General features: G+C 47.6%; 1 protein-coding gene across 2 annotated transcripts in view; it reads right to left on the reverse strand.

Annotated features, from left to right (window-relative positions):
• The window catches only part of NUDCD1 (NudC domain containing 1), a 1,097,680-nt gene that overhangs the window by 18,370 nt on the left and 1,058,729 nt on the right, over positions 1–20,581 (reverse strand). For both annotated transcript variants that reach the window (XM_040434250.1, XM_040434251.1), the window contains exons 7-8: positions 12,158–12,302; positions 2,491–2,616 (exon numbers count right to left, since the gene is read on the reverse strand). In XM_040434250.1, the coding sequence (XP_040290184.1) occupies positions 2,491–2,616; positions 12,158–12,302 (271 nt within the window). The remainder of the gene's footprint in view (positions 1–2,490; positions 2,617–12,157; positions 12,303–20,581) is intronic.

Genomic DNA, 20,581 nt, shown 5'->3' on the forward strand with positions numbered 1-20,581 from the left:
GGGGGGGAGTGAGACGAGCACAGGGGTGTTACAAAAACAGCGCTCCAAGGATTCAGCCCTGGTGCTCCAACATTCTCATTTGCATATGAATAACAACCCAGATATCTCTGCAGCTGTTTAACATACAGATAAAATAAAGGTATCATTTTAATCATCAGGATTAACCCTACCAGGCAGTATGCTTGGCCTAATAGGGTTGATCATGCAGACAGAGGCTTTTTAATATCTGTATGAGCTCCACTTTTTCTTATATTGGGCCAATTCTCAGTCAATTACCAAGGCTCCTGTCAGCCAATTCTGTTGGTCAGTCCCAAGAAAGCCCTTGTCCGAGTGAATGCCCCATTTCTTAAGAAGAGATGACTAGGTATAAAAACAGGGACAGATTTGGATATGGTTGCAGATCCAAATATAATTACAAGTTCCTAAATCCGAATACAAAACAGATCTTCATCCCAGTAGGAGGGTAACATACCCAATTTGGTTTATATTGTATTTGGAGCTCTGGCTTGGCTGATCCGATTGGTGGCGGTCCGACACCTGGAACCCCACAGATCAGCTGTTTGTGGCAACCAGAGATACCAGAAACATAACAGTGGACGGAGCTGGAAGAAAAAGGCTATGTCCAAGGTTTAGTGGCCGTGAATGGTAGCTGAGCTGAAGTACACAGTGGAAGGTGGCTACTGCAAACAGACTTTAACGGTGAGGGTATTGGTGTCGAACCCCCACTGTCTGATATTGATGACCTTTGTGAAGAACCTCCTTTAAGGTAGGGTGATACATTTAAAACCAAAATAGGTTTTCTGCCCCTGAAACTACAGAGACGCATTATGTGACAGAAATAAGAAAAGATGATCCAGAATTCTTATTTTCTCTCTGCAATGTGCCGTTCCTCTGCTATTCCTCTCAGAAATGTATGACTAAATTGACAACTGAGCGTTAACATTCTGGTCAGAGGAGTGTGACATTGTCCAGTCGGTGCCGATAGTGCCAGACTGTGTACAGACACACACCAAGGGGAATAGTATCACCCAGTTGTCAGATTATTTATACATATTCAGGAGGATTAACAGAGGATTGCTCACGGTTTGAGTATTGGGATATCCTATAACCTGCTTGGGGGGGGGGGGGCTTCTAAAAGAAGGAGACTGACTAAAGAAGTGAAAACCTTGGATTTCCTACCGCTATGGAAAAAAATTTGAGCTCTCATATCTTTAACGGTTATGTACACCAGTGCAATTGTTTTTTTATTAATGTATTGAATTTATTTTGAGCAAATTTTTTTTTTTTTCCAAGTGCTCTTTATTAACAATATGGAATCTTTTTTCTGTACAGAGCTGACATGCTGTAGTAGCTGCCTGTGGATTTTCTGTCTTTTCCATCATTTGGGGAGCTGACGGGCTCCTTATCTCTGCTCTCTGACATTATAAACAGTCATTATAGCTCATTTCTTATCTTACTGATAAGAATGTGGCTTAAATAAGTGTTTATGATCTCTCAGTAGTTTACAGATAAGGCTTATTAGATGACCGGCACAAAGTGAAAGTACCAGTCACACAAAAAAACAATTAACCCTTTTTGACAGAATGGCTCAATATTTTTAATAAAGGCCAATTGAAAATATGATTTTTAGACAAAAATAAGTTAAATGTAATCATAAAAAATTGCCTCCAAAAAGGTGTACATGACCTTTAAAGGGATTCTGTCACCAGGTTTCACCCCTGTCAGCTAAACATATGCCGATGTTCAGGGCCTCATCAGGATTCCTAATGTGGGCTTCTAAATGTGATCTGTGGCCTTATTTTGCTAAAAAAAACTGGTTTTACTAACCTGTCACTCAAAGAAATAAGGTGCCCAAGGGGGTGTCAAGGGATGCAAGGTGCCCGCTGCAGCCACCGCCGTTCGTGCCCAGCGCCGCCTTTCCAGACTTCTGCACTGCCTCCTAATCCTCTGTGCCGCCTCTCGCTCTCCCTCCATCCCCCCTCCTCGTGCTGTAAGATATCGCACATGCGCACAGGGCTCTGCCTGATGCGCCCGTGTGTACTTCTCGATTTGGCTTCTTGAAGCGAAATGCGCATGCGCCGGCACTTCGCTCAACCCAGGTATGACCTGCACTCTGGCGCCAGCCTCTCAGAGCCCTGTGCGCACGCGCAATATTTTACAGCAGGAGGAGGGGGGAGGGAGGGAGAGCGAGAGGCGGCACAGAGGATTAGGAGGTGGTGCAGAAGTCTGGAAAGGCGGCGCTGGGCATGAACGGCGGTGGGTGAGGCGGGCACCTTGCATCCCTTGACATCCCCTTGGGCACCTTATTTCTTTGAGTGACAGGTTAGTAAAACCTGTTTTTTTAGCAAAATAAGGCTACGGATCACATTTAGAAGCCTACATTAGGAATCCTGATAATATCACTGGGCCGTTAAAGTACATCAAATGAAAGTTGTCCCTTGAAGTGACATTTTAGATATTCCACATGCTTTAGTATTGATTGTATCTTACCACATGAGTAGTTTTCATGGTGTTACCATCGAATCTACACAAAGTCGTACTGTCCTCAAGCGACATGTCACACTCTTCCAGGTCCTGGGCATTGCACGGAGGCTTCTCACAGTCCGGATTTGGGTTCTAATGGTAAAAGAAACATGAAATAATTTCAAATAGCCAGACCATTATGTCAATATATCATGTCTATGAAAACAGCACTAACTAACACAGTGATCTTTGCACTGGTGCCTTGCAGAGCTTGGGTCCTAGGTCCATCTGCATGGAGTTTGTATGTTCTCCCCATGTTTGTGTGGGTTTCCTTTGGGTACTCAGATTTCCTCCCACACTCCAAAGACATACTGATAAGGAACTTAGATTGTGAGCCCCATTGGGGACAGTGTGATGCTAATGTTTGTAAAGCGCTGAGGAATATGTCAGCGTTATATAAGTGTGTATAATAAAATTACTTGTCCGTGTAATGCCAAGCACTTGTCGGCAATGTTACCTCTAAGCCATTGTAGGTAGTGAGTGGAGCAGCTAAACTGGGTGATCTGGACAAATAAATATTGCCATATAGAGCCCAAATAAGTAGCCATACAGCAGCCTCAAACAGCTTCCAAGCAAATCATTTTAGACAGCCTCTATACCGTTATATAATGTTTCTGCCAACATCCCTGGTTATCTAGGGCAGTGAAGAAGTTCCTGAGCACATTTTGCTCTAAGATAGCGAAGGGGTTATTGTCAGCATACCTGGGGTTAAAATTGGCATCCCTGGCAGACTAGGGTAGGGAAGGGGTCATTGTGTGTATCCCTGGTGGTCCAGGACAGGGAAGGAGTTAATCTCTACATCCTCGGTCTTCCACAGCAGAAAAGGGGGTTAATGTCTACATCCCCATAAGATTATGGCAGAGAAGAACTTCGTTTTATCTGCTGTCCTCTTAGGCCAAGGCCACTTTCACATGGCAGCCTTCTGGTCAGTATTTTACATCAGTTTAGGGAGAAAGGAGTCTGTCAGCAGTTTTAAACCCCTTGGAACTGCTGACAGCACTAGAGGGGTGATGATGAAAACAGTCAGATCATACTTAGGGTGTTCCTTATACTTGCTCTATATGCCACGCACCATAGTTACATAGCTGTTAAGGATGGAAAAAGACAAAAGTCCATCAAGTCCAACCTGTAATCCTGCTATATCGATCCCTGGATCAATGTCCATCTTCCTTTTAAAAAGGGGTTGGGCCAAAGGGAAAGGGTGTGTAGAACAAGAGTTCTATACATTGTGATTAGCCCCAATGTTATTTTGAATAAAAAAAAAGTAATCTAAACCTTTTTTGAAGCATCTCCTGTATTTGCTGTGACCAGCTCCTGCGGCTATTCCAGAGATTCACAGCCCTTACTGTAAAGAATGCTTGTTGCCTCTTATGACAGAATCTTTTTTTCTCCAGTCGTAGGGAGTGGCCCCTTATTTTTGGAGGGGGTTTAACACAGAATAGCTTCCCTTGATATTTTTTGTATGGTCAGTTTATATATTTGTACAGGTTAATCATGTCCCCCCTTAGACGTCTTTTTTGAAGGCTAAACAAATTCAGTTCATTTATTCGTTGCTCATAACTAAGATCTTCCAAGCCCTTTATGAGTTTAGTTGCTCTCCTGTGTACTCTAACTCCAGGGCATCTTTTTTATGTACTGGTGGCCAGAACTGAAGTGCGTATTTCAGTTGAGGCCGCACCAACGCTTTGTATAGTGGCGATATTACATCCCTGTCCCGCGAGTCCATACCTCTTTTAATACAAGACAAAATTCTGTTATTAGAGGCAGTTGACTGGCATTACATGCTGTTATTTAGTCTATGATCTACTAATACACACAGAACCTTCTCAACAAGTGACTCTCCCAGTTTTACTCTCCCTAGGACATATGCTGCATGCAGATTATTAGCCCCCAAGTGCATAACTTTGGATTTATCTATAGTGAACCTCATTTGCCAAGTGGAGGCCCAAACAGTAAGTTTGTCCAAGTCAGCTTGTAACTTATTAACATTTTCTATAGACTGTACCGTATTACAACGTTTGGTGTCATCTGCAAAAATAGAAACAGCACTACTACTCCCATCCTCTATGTCATTAATGAATAAGTTAAGTAATAGCGGAACACCAGCACAGAACCTTGGGATACACCACTTATAACCAGGGACCATTCACAGCAGGAATCATTGACCACAACTCTTTGGATACGATCATGAAGCCACTTTTCAAGCCAATTACAGATTTTATACCAGGACACGGAGGCTCCTATTGCTGTCTCTCTCTTTACTGAAAATCATAGCAGCAAAGAAAAAAACATTGAATACAGAAAAAAAACATGGCAACAAGCCCATCCCCTTAGTTCCATTGTATATATAGTGTCTTCCCACTGGGATCCTCCTCTTTCTTTGCTTCTACCAGATAAGTACAGATGTTTTGTCTCACTGTCCTAGCAGCCTATTGTTCAGCTCGCCCCTTGTAGTCCTCATTCGTCCCCTTAACCTGGGGCTACCTCCTGGGGCGACGCACTCTTTTTATATATATATATGTTTTCTTATCTTCCAAATTTCCTTTTCTTTGCCAGTAGCACTTTCTGAACACTGGGGTTTTTTCCCCCCTTAGTTTCTGTGCCTCTGTGCGTACCTTAACCCCTTCTGCCCCGGTAGTGATCCTCGGTCGCCGGGTTAGTTATTGCGCCGCTCTCATTGCCCCTTGCGTGGTAGTTTGAGACCGCTTGGTCTTACCTGTTCCTCCTTCCTTCTCCCCGTATCTTCTAATCGTGGGCGCCATCTTGCGCGCTGCGACTAGCTCTTCTCTGCCGTCTAACACCTGAGATCTCGGGGGCTGAGCTCGTTTTCTCATTCTCGGCGCTCTGTCTCCATCACAGCGAGTAACCACGCCCCCCTCCCTCCCGCATCTCGTTTTTTCCCACGGGAGTTTGCCTGCAGTCTTCGGCCCTGCGGACTAACGGTTCTCCCGCATTTTGTGCTGGCTGACTGGCAAGCTGCCTCTTTTGTCTCACGTAATCCAGCATCAGGGTAGGAGTCTCTTTGGGGGTCCATCTTGCCTCACTGTTATAAACACCTTACTTTCCTTAGCTTCCTCTGCGGGGTGACTTACCCCCACCAACTTTAGGGATCATGTCTCGCCAGCCCTGAGGTTCTGCATCCCCCCCTGCAATGCCCTCACAGGACCCTGCGTCCAGAAGCCAAATGTCCCCAACCCCTAGAAGGGCTATGGTGCCCTCTGCTTCAGAGGCCCAAACCCTTGCATTACAGCAATCCATTTCAGATGCAATAATGACGGCTATGGGCTCTATTGTTGTGCCTTTTCATAGGTAAATGCATTGATATCTAATATTACCTCCCGACACTATGTCCTCCGTCCTCATGCATTCAATCTCCCAGGTCCTGGTCGCCCAGCCTCATACCGCGCACCAGGGTGTAAATTTACCGCCACTACCAGCCCCTTCTGCCTCCAGAACCCATATGACTGACGGCCTTGCTCCATCAATTGAAAACGCACTTGGTTCGCGTAAGAGAGCCTGTCTGCGCCAGGCAGAACGTGTGCGAGGATGGAAGTCGGCGCGGTCTCAGCCCGAGCCTGAGTCAGACTCTGATAGGGAGTCCGAGGAGAAGGCACAGTTGCACTCTCTGCATGGATCAGAGGAAGATTTGATGGATATTACGGTAGACCCGATTTTACAAGGTGATCCCTTCCCAAGCTTGCCACCTACAGGCGCTTACCCAGATGTTGCGTCGGGATCGGCCGTTTCCCTTATGGATCCGGCAGGAGAACCGATGTTTGACCCTGATTCCCTACATCATCCCCGGTCCTCAGAATGGCTCCCGGCCACTCATGTGGTGCAATATATGGAGGCCATGATGCGCAAGCCTCTCAACAAAGACGTCCGCAACAAACTACGGGCGGAATGCCCTGGGCCACTAATTCCGCAAAAAGTTTGCGAAACAACGGTGGTGGACCCGAAAATGGTCCAATTTTTGTCAACAATGGGATTCAACCCCCGCAAGGGTCTAGACTCCGCCCTCCGGGCGTGTCAAGATACAATATTGGACATCACGGGCCCCTGGCTAAAATATTTGACATGGCTGAATCGGCTAGAATGGCCGGTAAACAAGTGGACCCTGAGGAGCTCAGTGGGTGGATCCAAAGGGCCATCTGCCTAATGGGTAACGCCAATGCGTCGCTCGCCATAGAAAGGCGAAAGGCCATATTAATGAAGATTGAGCCCAAGCTGGCCAACTTAGCACTATCAGAAGCAGGCAAGGATGCCCAAGGGCTCCTATTTGGGGATTCCTTTATAAAGGAGCTTGGGAAGTACGTAGGTGCCTTCACAGCCCTCGACAAGGCGCAGTCATCTATGCGGAAAGTTTTTCCGAACCGTTTCTCCACCAGGGTCGGCAGTTCCAGGGGCCGTCTGTCCGGCCGGTCCTCCATCCATACCCAAGGAACGGGTAGAGGCTCCTTTACTTACCGGGCATCACTACAGGACCCGCGAAACCAACCCGCTTTCTTCCCATCTCGGGGCGATCCAGGATGATCCAGAGGATTCCGAGGACATCCTAGCGCCAGGAGGCCATATGGTAAGTCACCACCTTCCTCTACTTTCTTCGGTCACTTGCATCGGGGGCAGACTCCGTCTCTTTTCACATGCGTGGACAAGGGTCACCTCCGACCCATGGGTTTTGTCCATGGTCTGTGGGTTCGAGATAGATCTCGTGGCCAACCTGGTGGGTCTACCTCCTCCACACCCCATGGCGTTGTCCGGCCCAGCACGCACACTCGTCCACAGGGAACTAACAGATCTATACCAGAAAGGGGCGATAGAACTAGCCCCCACGGATCACGTTGGCATGGTCAGCAACATCTTCTTAGTCCAGAAGAAAGGAGGCCAGATGCGCCCTGTCATCAATCTAAAAACGTTAAACACGTTTGTCCAATATCGCCACTTCAAAATGGAGGGCATACATCTCCTGAGGGACATGCTCCTTCCAGGGGATTGGATGGCCAAAATAGACTTAAAGGATGCCTACCTGACGGTCCCTGTGGCACCCAGTTCCAGAGACTTACTACGTTTTCTATGGAACGATCAAATTTGGAGGTTCACGTGTCTCCCTTTCGGTATCTCTTCCGCCCCGTGGTGTTTCACCAAACTGATGCGTCCGGTAGTGGCTTGGCTTCGCAGCCGGGGAGTGCGATTGATTATCTACCTGGACGACATCCTGTTCATGGCCCACAATCCATCCACCCTTCAGGAACATCTAATGATGTCCACGGCACTCATTTCCAGCCTTGGATTCATCATCAATCTAGACAAGTCTTGCCTGACCCCCTCCACTTCCATGGAGTTTTTGGGTTTCACCATAGACTCCGTCGCTCAGACTCTCAGCCTCCCCCAGTCGAAGGTCCGAGCTATTCGGAAAGAGCTGAAACACTCCCTGACTTTAGGTGTCCCTGAGACATTTAGCGCGAATAATTGGTCTCTTGGCCTCGTCCATTCAAGCCATTTTTCGGGCACCGCTTCACTACCGAGCGCTACAACGCCTCAAGATCACGCACCTACGAGCAGGAGCGTCTTATGCCGACACCCTCGCCATGGACGTGGAGACCAGACACGAATTGAGGTGGTGGATCCACAACCTTTCCGTGTGGAATGGCAGGGCTATCTTCGGGCCCCAGCCGGACCTCATTATCGAGTCAGATGCCAGCCTTCACGGATGGGGAGCACATTGCAACGGCGTCTCCACCGGAGGTCCTTGGTCTCCGGACGAGGCTCGTCTCCACATCAATTCCCTGTAGCTTCTAGCGGGTTCTTTGGCGATACGCAGTTTCGTCAACGGCACAGTCAGGGCCTGTATCAGACTCCGTATGGACAATTTGTCGGCAGTCCGATACGTCAATTGCATGGGCGGCACGCGTTCCTCGGTACGGACACACCTAGCGAAAGACTTCTGGGATCATTGTTTGTCCAGGGACATCATGGTGGTCGCGGAATACCTTCCGGGCCTCCACAATATTCGGGCAGACTGGAATTCGCGTTTCATATCCGACTCCAGCAATTGGAAATTAGATGTCACAATTTTTTCTGCCGTTTCATCTCAATGGGGCCCTTTCTCCATCGACCTCTTCGCGTCGCGGTTGAACGCACAACTACCCAGATTTTTCAGCTGGCGGCCGGACCCGGAGGCGGAAGCAGTGGACGCTTTCCTCCAACAGTGGTCAGAGCCCATCATGTATGCGTTCTCGCCCTTCGCTCTGATTCCGAGGGTTCTTCTACAGGTTCGACGTCACTCCGCCGAACTGGTTCTGATCCTACCCTTCTGGAGGTCCCAGTCTTGGTTTCCCCATCTGTTAGAACTGCTCGTCGACGAGCCGGTCCTCCTACCCGCTCACCCTTACCTTCTCAGAGGACCAGCGGGTAGGCTTCACCCGTTGATTTTAGAAGGAGTCTTGCATCTCCTTGCCTGCAGGGTGTCGGGGTCCCTGGGACGTCTCTGGCGTTTCGGAGACGACTAGATTCTTACTGAAGAGTGCATGGGCCCCCGGGACCAGACGAGCCTATCGAGCAGCCTGGGATTCCTGGACTCGTTGGTGCCTCACGCGGGATTTGGATCCAGTTGAAGCACCTGTAACTGCCATACTATCTTTCTTGTCGCCTTTGTTCGACGAGGGCAAAGCGTACCGCACTATCAACCTTTACAGATCCGCAATTTCTTCCACGCATGGTGGGTTTGATGGGTGTCCAGCTGGACAGCACCCTCTGGTTTGTATATTACTCCGAGGCTCTCGACTCTCCCGTCCACCGAGACCTCGTTTTTCAGCGACTTGGGACGTATCTACTGTCCTAAACTTCTTCATCAATTGGCCATCTAATGGACAATTGTCGTTAGGACAGTTGTCCGCGAAGCTGGTCACCTTATAATGCCTGATCTCTTGCAAAAGAGTGTCGGATATACGAGCCTTAGACTATGACGCCCGCTCATTTACTACAGGGGTACAAAAACCAACATACATTCGGTATTCTTATCCATTTTTCCCCTCTTCACCACAGTTGTGTCCAGTGGTTTGTCTACAGAAATACGAATCGCGCACAATCAGTTTGCGCCCTTCGAATTCCCCTCATCTGTTCATTTCATTCCGCAGGCCTTTTTCCCCTGTGGCCAGCGTTACGCTCTCACGGTGGGTTAAATGGATCTTGTCCCTCGCGGGGATTGATGCTTCTATTTTCACCGCACATTAAGTTCGGAGCGCGTCAGCCACTTCCATAACAGTTTCCGGAGTTCGTTTGGAGGACGTCATGAAGTTGGCAGATCGGTCTAGGGAATCCACTTTCCGGGAATTTTATTTTCGACCACCATCTCATGCTTTTTCGTCTGTGGTGGCTCAACTTTAAACTTGCAATAGGAGCCTCCGTATCCTGATATAAAATTTCATGATTTTCCTATTCCATGACGTATAGTCATGATTTTATGAAGGACACGGAGGCGAGTATTGCCCCACCCCTCTCGCTGCCCTCCCTGTTTTGTCAGTCGACTTTGTTTGATACGCTGTGTATTGCCTCAGTTATATATGACTTCTGTTTTAACAGTGACGGTATTTATATACATTATGGTGATCCCTGTCGAAGTTCTCAATACTTTTTTATGCAATATTTTTCCATAGGGTGAAGACGTCAAGCCTTGGGGAGCATGCTCCACCTATTCGATGCCGAGTTCCGTTCTTCCTCGTACTCTATTTTCTCGTTCCGGTTAGGAGAAGTTACCGAAGAAGTTTCCGGTCGTTCCGGTTTGTTTTTCGCCAGGAAGATTCAGTTTCAGATGCTGGCAGTACACAAAGAAAGAGGAGGATCCCAGTGGGAAGACACTATATATACACTGGGGCTAAGGGGATAGGCTTGTTGCCATGGTTTTTTTCGGTATTCAATGTTTTTTTCTTTGCTGCTATGATTTTCAGTAAAGAGAGAGACAGCATTAGGAGCCTCCGTGTCCTTCATAAAATCATGACTTTACGTCATGGAATAGGAAAATCATGAAATTATACTACATACAGTTACATAATCCTGTAATACACTTACAGCTTGCTTCCTTTGAGATCCAGGGGGCTGGATCTCACAGGCTAAGAGGGAAGGCAGCCACAATGCCTAAATAAGGAATCGGGCTGCCATCGAGTCTCCGTCACAGCAGCGCGGGGACCCAATGGCTGCTCCCTCCCTATACAGAGCACATGCCACGGTCAGCACGGACCGCGGCACATCAAAGATTACTGCGCCGGCATTAGTGTTTTCACCAATGCCCTCATACAGCAGGGGTCAGCACCCCCCTGCCACTGATCGGGCTCCTGCACCCGCCCGATCAGACTTGCGCTGGGCGGCAAGTCACGTCCCGCTGCGCCGTACTCTTACGCCGCTGGTTAGGAAGGGGTTAAAGAATCTGTAAATATTATGAACACAGACAAAGCAATAACTAAACTGAGCTCCTTTAGAACTCTAGGGTGCAATCCATCTGGACCCAGGGCCCTGTAACCATCACCGTCCTAAATGTTCTGACCTTGTTTTTTTTGCATTTAAGTATTTGAGGAATGTTTTAGGGTTGTTTTTACTTTCTTTGGCCACCTGTATTTCATTGTGTATTTCATCACTCTCTGCAGTGAGCTGCTCCTTAACTTCTCCCCTCAACTCCTGATGGACGATACAGTCAGCAGTATTGAGGGGTCAAAACTGCTGACAGACTACCTGTGATGGAAAGAATTGCAACGCTTCTACTTCTAGTTCTGGCTTGCAAATAATGACCAAAATACTGCTGTGTGAAAATGGTCTTACAGCTAATGTTTCTGAAAGAGGACCCCCCCCCCCAAGAGCATTTAAAAATTGATTTCCTAAACCAGACAATCACATTAAAGTAAAAACTTCCAGATAAAGATGGCCACAGGAAACAATGAGTTTCCTCACTAAGTGGATTTTACGATGATAAGAAACAGGAAACTGTGTACTAAAGGGGTCTCAAGAAGACAACCTCTGTCCATATGCTCTATTAAGGCATACTGACTTCATGAAAGGAAGCAAAGGTCCCTTGCTTGACCCCTTTAATTAAACAGAAAGCAGTGCTGTTTAGGCTAGGAGCCTCCGACTCAGCTTCTGGGGGTTCAGGCAGCACTGTTTGTCACGTCATAACGATGGACAGCTTGGTGGAACCTTGAAGGACTCAATCAATCCATAGGTATGGGCCTGATCAGTCACCAGTCAATAGGGCCCAATGGGTACCGATTGTGTCTGCGTTATAAACAGAGGTCACAATGCAGATAAGAACGTTACATGCTCGCAACCCCGCAGATCAGCAATTTCAAAGTAGTCAGATCAACACATCTGCACAATGGATGGGCCTGTGTAGTTCCAGCGCTGGAGCTACCCTGCGGATCTGCTGCTGATGTCCTATCCTGCAGAAAGACATCGATATTGAAATCCTTGAAAACCACTTCTGTTCAGAAAATGATGTAAAAAAATAGAATTTTCATGTTCAGAAAGCGGCTTTTAACTGCAAAATCCACTCTGTGGAACTATTTCACAACTTAACCCTTTGTATACCCCGATTAGCATAAGACTGGGCTCCGCCGTCAATTCAACAATCACTGCAGAACCCACTTACCAAGACCTCGGATGTGAGATGTACCAGTTGCTCGGCTATTGCTGCACACTGTGCTGGATCTGCAACAAATTCTCCTTGATTGTCGCCCACGATTACTTCTGCCCACATACGGCCCACATCTCTCTTTGCCAACGTGACCTCCACACTGCAGGAAGACAGAACAGTACATTACAGGCGGGCTGAAAACAAACAAAAAAAACAATACAAACTCAATCCTTCGTCGGCTGCAGGGTCTTAATGTAAAAGGGAACAGAACACAAAGTCTGCCTGTCTTAGGCTTTGTTCACACTGTATTCACCATGTACACCTGACGTACCCAGGTGCATGACCCAGCAGTAGATGACCTCTATGCCTTAAAGGGGTTTTCTGGTAATAATTACCTGGACACAACCCGATCTGCACTCATTCACCATGAATAAGTGGAGCATCGGAGCTTTTCAGGCTTTGATGCGCCCCCACTGAATCGAGCAGGGAAAGGGAATTTTCTTGAGATCGAGTGAGGTACCGGGCTCTCCATGGGTAAGCTAGGCGGAGGCTTGTTACAGGCTGGGGCAGCGCTAAAGACCGCCCGTCAGAGCCAGTGACGTCACTGGGATCGCTGCTAGGCGGAAGCCTCCAGCCTAGCAGTGTCCAAATGTAAACAAACAACCTTGCCCGATGCAGCGCAGGGCAAGGGGGAGCATCGGAGCATAAAGAGCTACGATGCTCCACTCATTCATGGTGAATGAGTGCAGATCAGGTTGTGTCCAGGTCTGAACCCAGACAACCCCTTTAATCTAATGCCTCTGCTGTGTCCATGTTCCGGTCCCTGCAGTGATTACATTCGATGCTGCATGGCCACGGTCCCATGCTCTGCTGCAGCCAATGACTGGCTTCAGCAGTGACCGCTTGTGGCCAGTTACTGGCTGCAGTGGAGCATGTAACCTGCAGAGGTGTATGGGCACAGCGGAGGCAGCTTGGACGACCGGAGCGGCAGGGAGCAGGTAAGTATGTATTTTCCGTTTCAGGAGGCAGGCTGCGGGCATTAGATTAAAGGTAATTATTATCAGAAGACCTCTTGAAAGTTGTATAAGTCTGCCATTGGAAGAATGTATAATGAGATGCACAGTGCCGATTTATTAATATGTCTTTGTAGTGAGACCTCCAATTTTCTGATAAAGAGCTCTAAATTCCCTGCAACGTGGTGCACACGTTGGTCCACCGCTCCATTAATCACTATGGGACTAACAGGCACAGTCTATGTCAGCCCCATAGAAGTGAATGAAGCGGTGGGCTGACATGCGTACTACTTCTGGTTCTGGATTATACAAGGGGGATTATCTCATGAAAAGTATGTATCACCTATGCACAGGATGGATGGTAAATGTCGGGCTCACTGACCCAGCACTTACCACCTATCATACTTTTTTTTTTTTTAACAATAATGCCTTTAAATGACAAAAACTTGTCTACCTGCAGCCACCACTAGAGGGAGTTTAGGAGCTTACAGCATACTGTGTTATGTACAAACAGTATGCACTAATCTCCTAAGCTCCCTCTAGTGGTAAGTGCAGGAAACCAGAATTCTATTATTTACTTGGCTCACAAACTGCAGCATCATCCCCCCTCTTCCCCTATGTATACTGTGCAGGGCTGTGGAGTCGGAGCATTTATCTACCGACTCCACAGCCCTGATACTGTGCACATCAATATGTAATAGTTTGCTGCTTTCGATGATTAGAAACAACCTCTATAAAGTAAATTGTGGTCCGGACTCATTGAGAAAACCGGCAAGTCAGGCTTCCCTGCCACACGAGTTTCCTCCCCTAAATAGCCTCAAATTTTTTAAAACTATATACTGTTTTATCGGTGACACACCTCCTTTCATCAGTGGCTTATACTGTTGTACCGCTCATCCCCCATGCTTTACACTGCAGATCTGTAAGCTTAGATTGGTTTAAATGTATAAGGAATTGTCTGGAATTACAAGGGGGGAAAAAAAAAAAAAGTCAGCTTTTTCTGGCTTTACACATTCAGCCATGTTCAAAAAGCTTTTCCTATGAATCTTGGTTTATACTTTTCACGCTATGATTTTTAATTGAAAGCAATGTTGCATACGCCGGGGCATTAAAACCTGCGGCCACAAAAATGCAATAGGAGGAGAGATTAAAACGTACAAATATCAATACCCCTGCAGGATGCATTAGGATAATTTGGATCTGCAGCTCATTGAAAAGTGCACCCCCACTCCGTCTAGCAATGGATTGGTGGCGGTCGACTTTATAACGCAGGAGATGGGAGGCTTAGGATCAGTAGATCAAAAACCTGCCTCTGAAGCCGGCCATGTTAATAGGGGAGAATTGGATTTCATCAAAAGAAAACTAAAAAGGACAGGCTCTCAGGCGTCATTACAATGGGAACAAAGGGAAACGCAATGTACAGCCGCCTCTATACAGATCACAATGTGGCTGCGATGAGCACGGGAGGTGTAATGAAGGAAGATGATAGCCCCTACTGAGCGGACGGAGACCCGAGACTTCATTTAACTGCGAGAACTAAACTGCTTGAAATTACGGTATAAAAATAAAACCGCAACGTTTCACATCAGATTCGGGCCTGGGAAATAAAAGGGAAGACATGAAGGTGTAGGGGGTTTGATCATTAAGCAGAGGTCAACAGCCAAATTCCCAATTAAACTCCAGTCTGCCTGTTCTCTAAGCCGATCGGGAGTCGGGGACGGCGGTTTGCCGGATGTAAGAAATGTTTCATCTGCAAAGAAAGGGAAGGAATCATTAGGCGGTTCTTTCCCTGTCATTTCGGATGCTGCATTAAATCGTCGACACCAGACAGACTGATAGAAAAACACTTTCTTAGAACGATTTCACAGTTTTGGAGTTTTGTTGTGAACGCTTCTTCTTTTCATCTATTTATATGGCGGGGGGGGGGCTCATTGACTACTGCTGCAGCTTCTCTCTACCGGGGGCATCGAAATGGGGGAAATTTATGTCTTGGGAAACATTGATAGCCTACCACTACGCGTGGGACCCGCACCTATCTCCAAAATGGGACCCCCGACGTGAGCGGACAGCAACCTCACATGCGTGGCCGCCCTCTATTCATTCCTATGCAAGTGGACCCAACGATGTAGCAGACACTAAAGAGCACCTGTCAGTAGGTAGATTGCTTACTACCTGGTAGGGTTGACCGTGCTGATTAAAATCCATGACATCATTCTTATCTTAGTTGTAAGCAATAGGTTAATTAGGTCTTCAGTGCACCAAGAAGCCCCTCAGCTCCTTTGCTTCCCAGTCTTGGACGAATCCCCCTTTTCCTTGACCGACAGTGCGAGGCATCTTCATTGTGGCCCTGTAATCCCACACACGCGCTGTAGATCCTGTAACCATTGTATGCGCACTACATCTACTATGACTTTTACGCCTGCCGAAGATCATTTTGGCAATAAAGGTTATCTTTTTAAGCAGCAGGATCGACCCTAACAGGAAGTGGGCCTGGTTCACTAGAGTTCGTCATGCTGACAGGTCCTCTTTAAGGGGGTTCTCTGGGCTACAGATATCCTGCGGATAGGTCATCAATATCAGACAGTCGTCACCCCCACTAATCAGCTGTAATCATACCGTGTACAGAGCTGCAGGCAGACAGCGCCATACACTGTGTAGTGGCCACGCAGGGGTACTGCAGCTCAGTTCCTATTCAAGTGAATGGCATCTGAGCTTCACTAGGCGGGCACCGCAAATTACACAATGTATGATGGATCCTTCTCTTCCCGCTCCACACACTCATAGGTTTCAGCACTTCAGCTGCCAGAAAAAGGTAATCGGCGGGGGGCTCCGACATCTGATATCGATCACCTATCATAAAAATCTGTAGCCCGGAGAACCCCTTTGACGCGTTAAAAATACAGTTCCAGCAAACTTGAAATTGACACAACGAAGGCCATTGAAAAGGTCAAGTTAAGGTTTGCTTATTCTACGGATTTAACATACTAAGCGTCAAGTTAACGTTTGCTACATCTGCACTGGACTGTCCACGCCAAGCATCAAGAACGGAATAGCAGAGCTAAAGAATGACCAAATAACTGCATGCTGTGTGGTAAACAATCCAAGGACCTACTGGTATCAGGTATGTCAGCTCAATGGGCCCTTATTATTTTTGATTGCCCTTAGCAGTGATTTTGATTGATTTGAAAGCGGTATTCTCATCTGAGACAATGGGGCAGATCGCTAGGATCTCTGGGACCCGCAGTCACACCGAGAACTTCATATTGAAGGCCTATCCCGAGTATAAGTCATCAATATTAGATTGGTGGGGGTCCGACACCCGGGACCCACGAGCGACCTCTTCCTAGGCCATGTGACTTCACAGTATATCAGTCACATGGTCTAGTTGCAGCTCAGCTCCATTGAAGTGAATGGGGCTGAGCTGCAATACCAAGCACAGCCACTATATGATGTACGGCGCTGTGCTTGGTGAGCTAGCGGAAGCTGGCTGCGGTCACCAGAGCTCCGATGAGCGCAGTGGCTCCCAGAAACAGCTCATCCTGAGGAAAGGTCCTCATTATTATTTCCTGGATAAGCCTTTTAAGGATTTTTTTATTTTCTTTTTTTATATAGTGACATGTAAAATGAGAATAAAATCACCAAACATCCGTAAAAATTTTTTTTTACGTAAAAGCTTGATTTAAACAGTAGGTCATTTTTTGAGGACACGTTCTCTTTATAGTTACAGACACACGTTCAGTTTTTTTTTTTTAAATGCAGTTTTTGGAGCTAAAACCAGGAGTGATTTAAAAAAAAAAGAAGAAAAGTAGTATCCGTCCTTCATACTCGCTCTCCTTTCATGATCCACTTTTCGGCGTAAAAAATGAATAAAAAACTGTACTGAAGGGAGTCTGTCAGTAGAATTAAATAAGGGCTCATGCACTCGAACGTATTTTCTTTCCGTGTCCAACCTGTTTTTTTTGCGGACAGTATGCGGAACCAGTCACTTCAATGGGTCCGCAAAAAAAAACGGAAGGTACTCCATGTGCATTCCGTTTCCGTATGTCCATATTTCCGTTCCGCAAATAAATATAACATGTCCTATTATTGTCTGCATTATGGACAAGGATAGGACTGTTCTATTAGGGGCCAGCTGTTCCGTTCCGCAAAATATGGAATGCACATGGACGTCATCCGTATTTTTTGCGAATCCGTTTTTTGCGGACCGCAAGATACATACGGTCATGTGAACAAGCCCTAAACCAGATAAAACAGGCCCCATGCCTTGTAGGGCTGGCTCAGCTGAATGTGATAAATGATCCATTGCTTCATTCTGCAGAAAAAGTAAATCCATATGCAAATGAGCAGGTAAGTGCACCAAGAGCGAACTCCTCCCTCTCCTTGATTGATGGACAGGGCCAGGTGAGATGACCATGCAGGAACCTGGCCCTGTCAATCAAGGAGGCGAAGGGGGGTCTGGCAGAGAAAGCAGGAGGAGCAAGGGTGCACACAGAGGCTTGGGCCCGCCCTCAGTGCACTCAACTGCTCATTTGCATACAGATTAAAAGTATATTTTCTCCAGAATGATGTAATCGATCACTAAGTGAAAGGTATCATTGCATTCAGCTCAGCTAGCCCTACAAGACATGGTTCCTGGTTTATCAGCGAATTCCTGATGCTAAACGCTCTTTAAAGCGAACCTGTCACCATGATTTTGCACACAGAGCTGGGGACATGGGCTGCTAGATGGCCACTAGCACATCTGCAGTACCCAGGTCCCACAGCTCTCCGCGCTTTTATTGTGTTAAAAAACTGTTTTGAGTGATATGCAAATTACGTGATATGAGTCCTGTAGCCGGAGATGAGTCAAGCCGGAAAGGAGCCCAGCACCGCCCCGCGTCCTCCGATTCTCCTCCTTGCCGGCTGACGTCACAGAGCTGGAGCGCCGAAATCTCGCGATGCGCGAGCGAGCGCATGCGCAGTGTCGGCATCATGTTCATTCCCTGTGCTGGCATCAGCACAGGGAACGAACTGCGCATGCGCTAGCTCGCGCATCGCGAGATTTCGGCGCTCCAGCTCTGTGACGTCAGCAGGCAAGGAGGAGAATCGGAGGACGCGGGGCGGTGCTGGGCTCCTTTCCGGCTTGACTCCTCTCCGGCTACAGGACTCATATCACGTAATTTGCATATTGATCAAAACTGTTTTTTAACACAATGAAAGCGCAGAGAGCTGTGGGACCTGGGTACTGCAGATGTGCTAGTGGCCATCTAGCAGCCCATGTCCCCAGCTCTATGCCAAAATCATGGTGACAGGTTCGCTTTAAATGGGTTGTCCCACAAAAAATATTCTACGTTTTTCAAACCAGCACCTGGATCTTTTGTAAATGCATGTGAGTTAAAATATTTAAATGCCTAATGAGTTGTTCAATACTGTATAGCACCACCTGCTGTTTGTTCTTTTCCTTATATTTCTGTCCACTTTTCTGAGGTGGACGCACATGCTCAGTACCATCCTTCAACTGCCAGGACTTGTGACAATTACAATGAGAGAGGCAGCAGAAAGGACACACCTCCTGAGCTGCCAGCTTGAAATCTAGTAGAGCAGGCATCCTCGACCTGCGGCCCTCCAGCTGTTGTAAAACTACAACTCCCACAATGCCCTTCTGTAGACTGATAGCTATAGGCTGTTCGGACATGCTGGGAGTTGGAGTTTTACAACAGCTGGAGGGCCGCAGGTTGAGCATGCCTGTAAGTAGAGCAATGAATGAGGAGATCTCTGGACCCATGTGAGGTACAGGGCTGGTTCTAGCTTTGTTAGGCCTCATGCACACGGCCGTTTTTTTTGCGGTCCGCAAAAACGGGTTCCGTTTTTCCGTGATCTGTGACCGTTTTTTCGTCCGTGGGTCTTCCTTGATTTTTGGAGGATCCACGGACATGAAAAAAAAGTTGTTTTGGTGTCCGCCTGGCCGTGCGGAGTCAAACGGATCCGTCCTGAATTACACTGCAAGTCAATGGGGACGGATCCGTTTGACGTTGACACAATATGGTGCAATTTCAAACGGATCCGTCCCCCATTGACTTTCAATGTAAAGTCAGGAGTTAATATACCATAGGATCGGAGTTTTCTCCAATCCGATGGTATATTTTTATCACCATGGGAACGCCTCTATGTTAGAATATACCATCGGATTTGAGTTACATCATGGTGATGGGGACGCTTCTAGTTAGAATATACTACTAACTGTGTACATGACTGCTGCCTGGCAGCACCTGATCTCTTACAGGGGGCTGTGATCAGCACAATTAACCCTTCAGGTGCCGCACCTGAAGGGGTTAATTGTGCGTATCATAGCCCCCTGTAAGAGATCAGGGGCTGCCAGGCAGCAGGGGGCAGACCCCCCTCCCTCCCCAGTTTGAATATCATTGGTGGCCAGTGTGCGGCCTCCGTCGCCCCCCCCCCTCCCTGTATTGTATTATTATTGGTGGCCAGTGTGTGGCCCCCCCCCCCCCCCGATCATTGGTGGCAGCGGAGATTCCGATCGGAGTCCCAGTTTAATCGCTCTGGGGCTCCGATCGGTAACCATGGCAACCAGGACGCTACTGCAGGCCTGGTTGCTATGGTTACTTAGCAATATTACAATATTAGAAGCATCATACTTACATTCTGGCTGCTGCGATGTCTGTGTCCGGCCGGGAGCTCCTCCTACTGGTAAGTGACAGATCATTAAGCAATGCGCCGCACAGACCTGTCACTTACCAGTAGGAGGAGCTCCCGGCCGGACACAGACAGCGCAGCAGCCAGAAGGTAAGTATGATGCTTCTAATATTGTAATATTGCTAAGTAACCATGGCAACCAGGCCTGCAGTAGCGTCCTGGTTGCCATGGTTACCGATCGGAGCCCCAGAGCGATTAAACTGGGACTCCGATCGGTATCTCCGCTGACACCAATGATCGGGGGGGGGGGGGGGGGGGAGCCGCACACTGGCCACCGATGATATTAATACAATAGAGGGGGGGCCGCACACTGGCCATCAATGATATTACAATGGGGGGGGGGGGGGGCGGAGGGGTTAATTGTGCGGATCACAGCCCCCTGTAAGAGATCGGGTGCTGCCAGGCAGCAGGGGGCAGTCATGTACACAGTTCGTAGTATATTCTAACTAGAAGCGTCCCCATCACTATGGGAACGCCTCCTCTGTGTTAGAATATACTATCGGATATGAGTTTTCACAAAGTGAAAACTCAGCTCTGAGAAAGCTTTTATGCAGACGGATCTTCGGATCCGTCTGTATGAAAGTAACCTACGGCCACGGATCACGGACGCGGATGCCAATCTTGTGTGCATCCGTGTTCTTTCACGGAGCCATTGACTTGAATGGGTCCGTGAACCGTTGTCTGTCAAAAAAAAAGGACAGGTCATTGACGGACAGGAAACACGGATCACGGA

This window comes from Bufo bufo, chromosome 5 (genome assembly GCF_905171765.1).
Source record: "Bufo bufo chromosome 5, aBufBuf1.1, whole genome shotgun sequence".
NCBI classification, from domain to species: domain Eukaryota; kingdom Metazoa; phylum Chordata; class Amphibia; order Anura; family Bufonidae; genus Bufo; species Bufo bufo.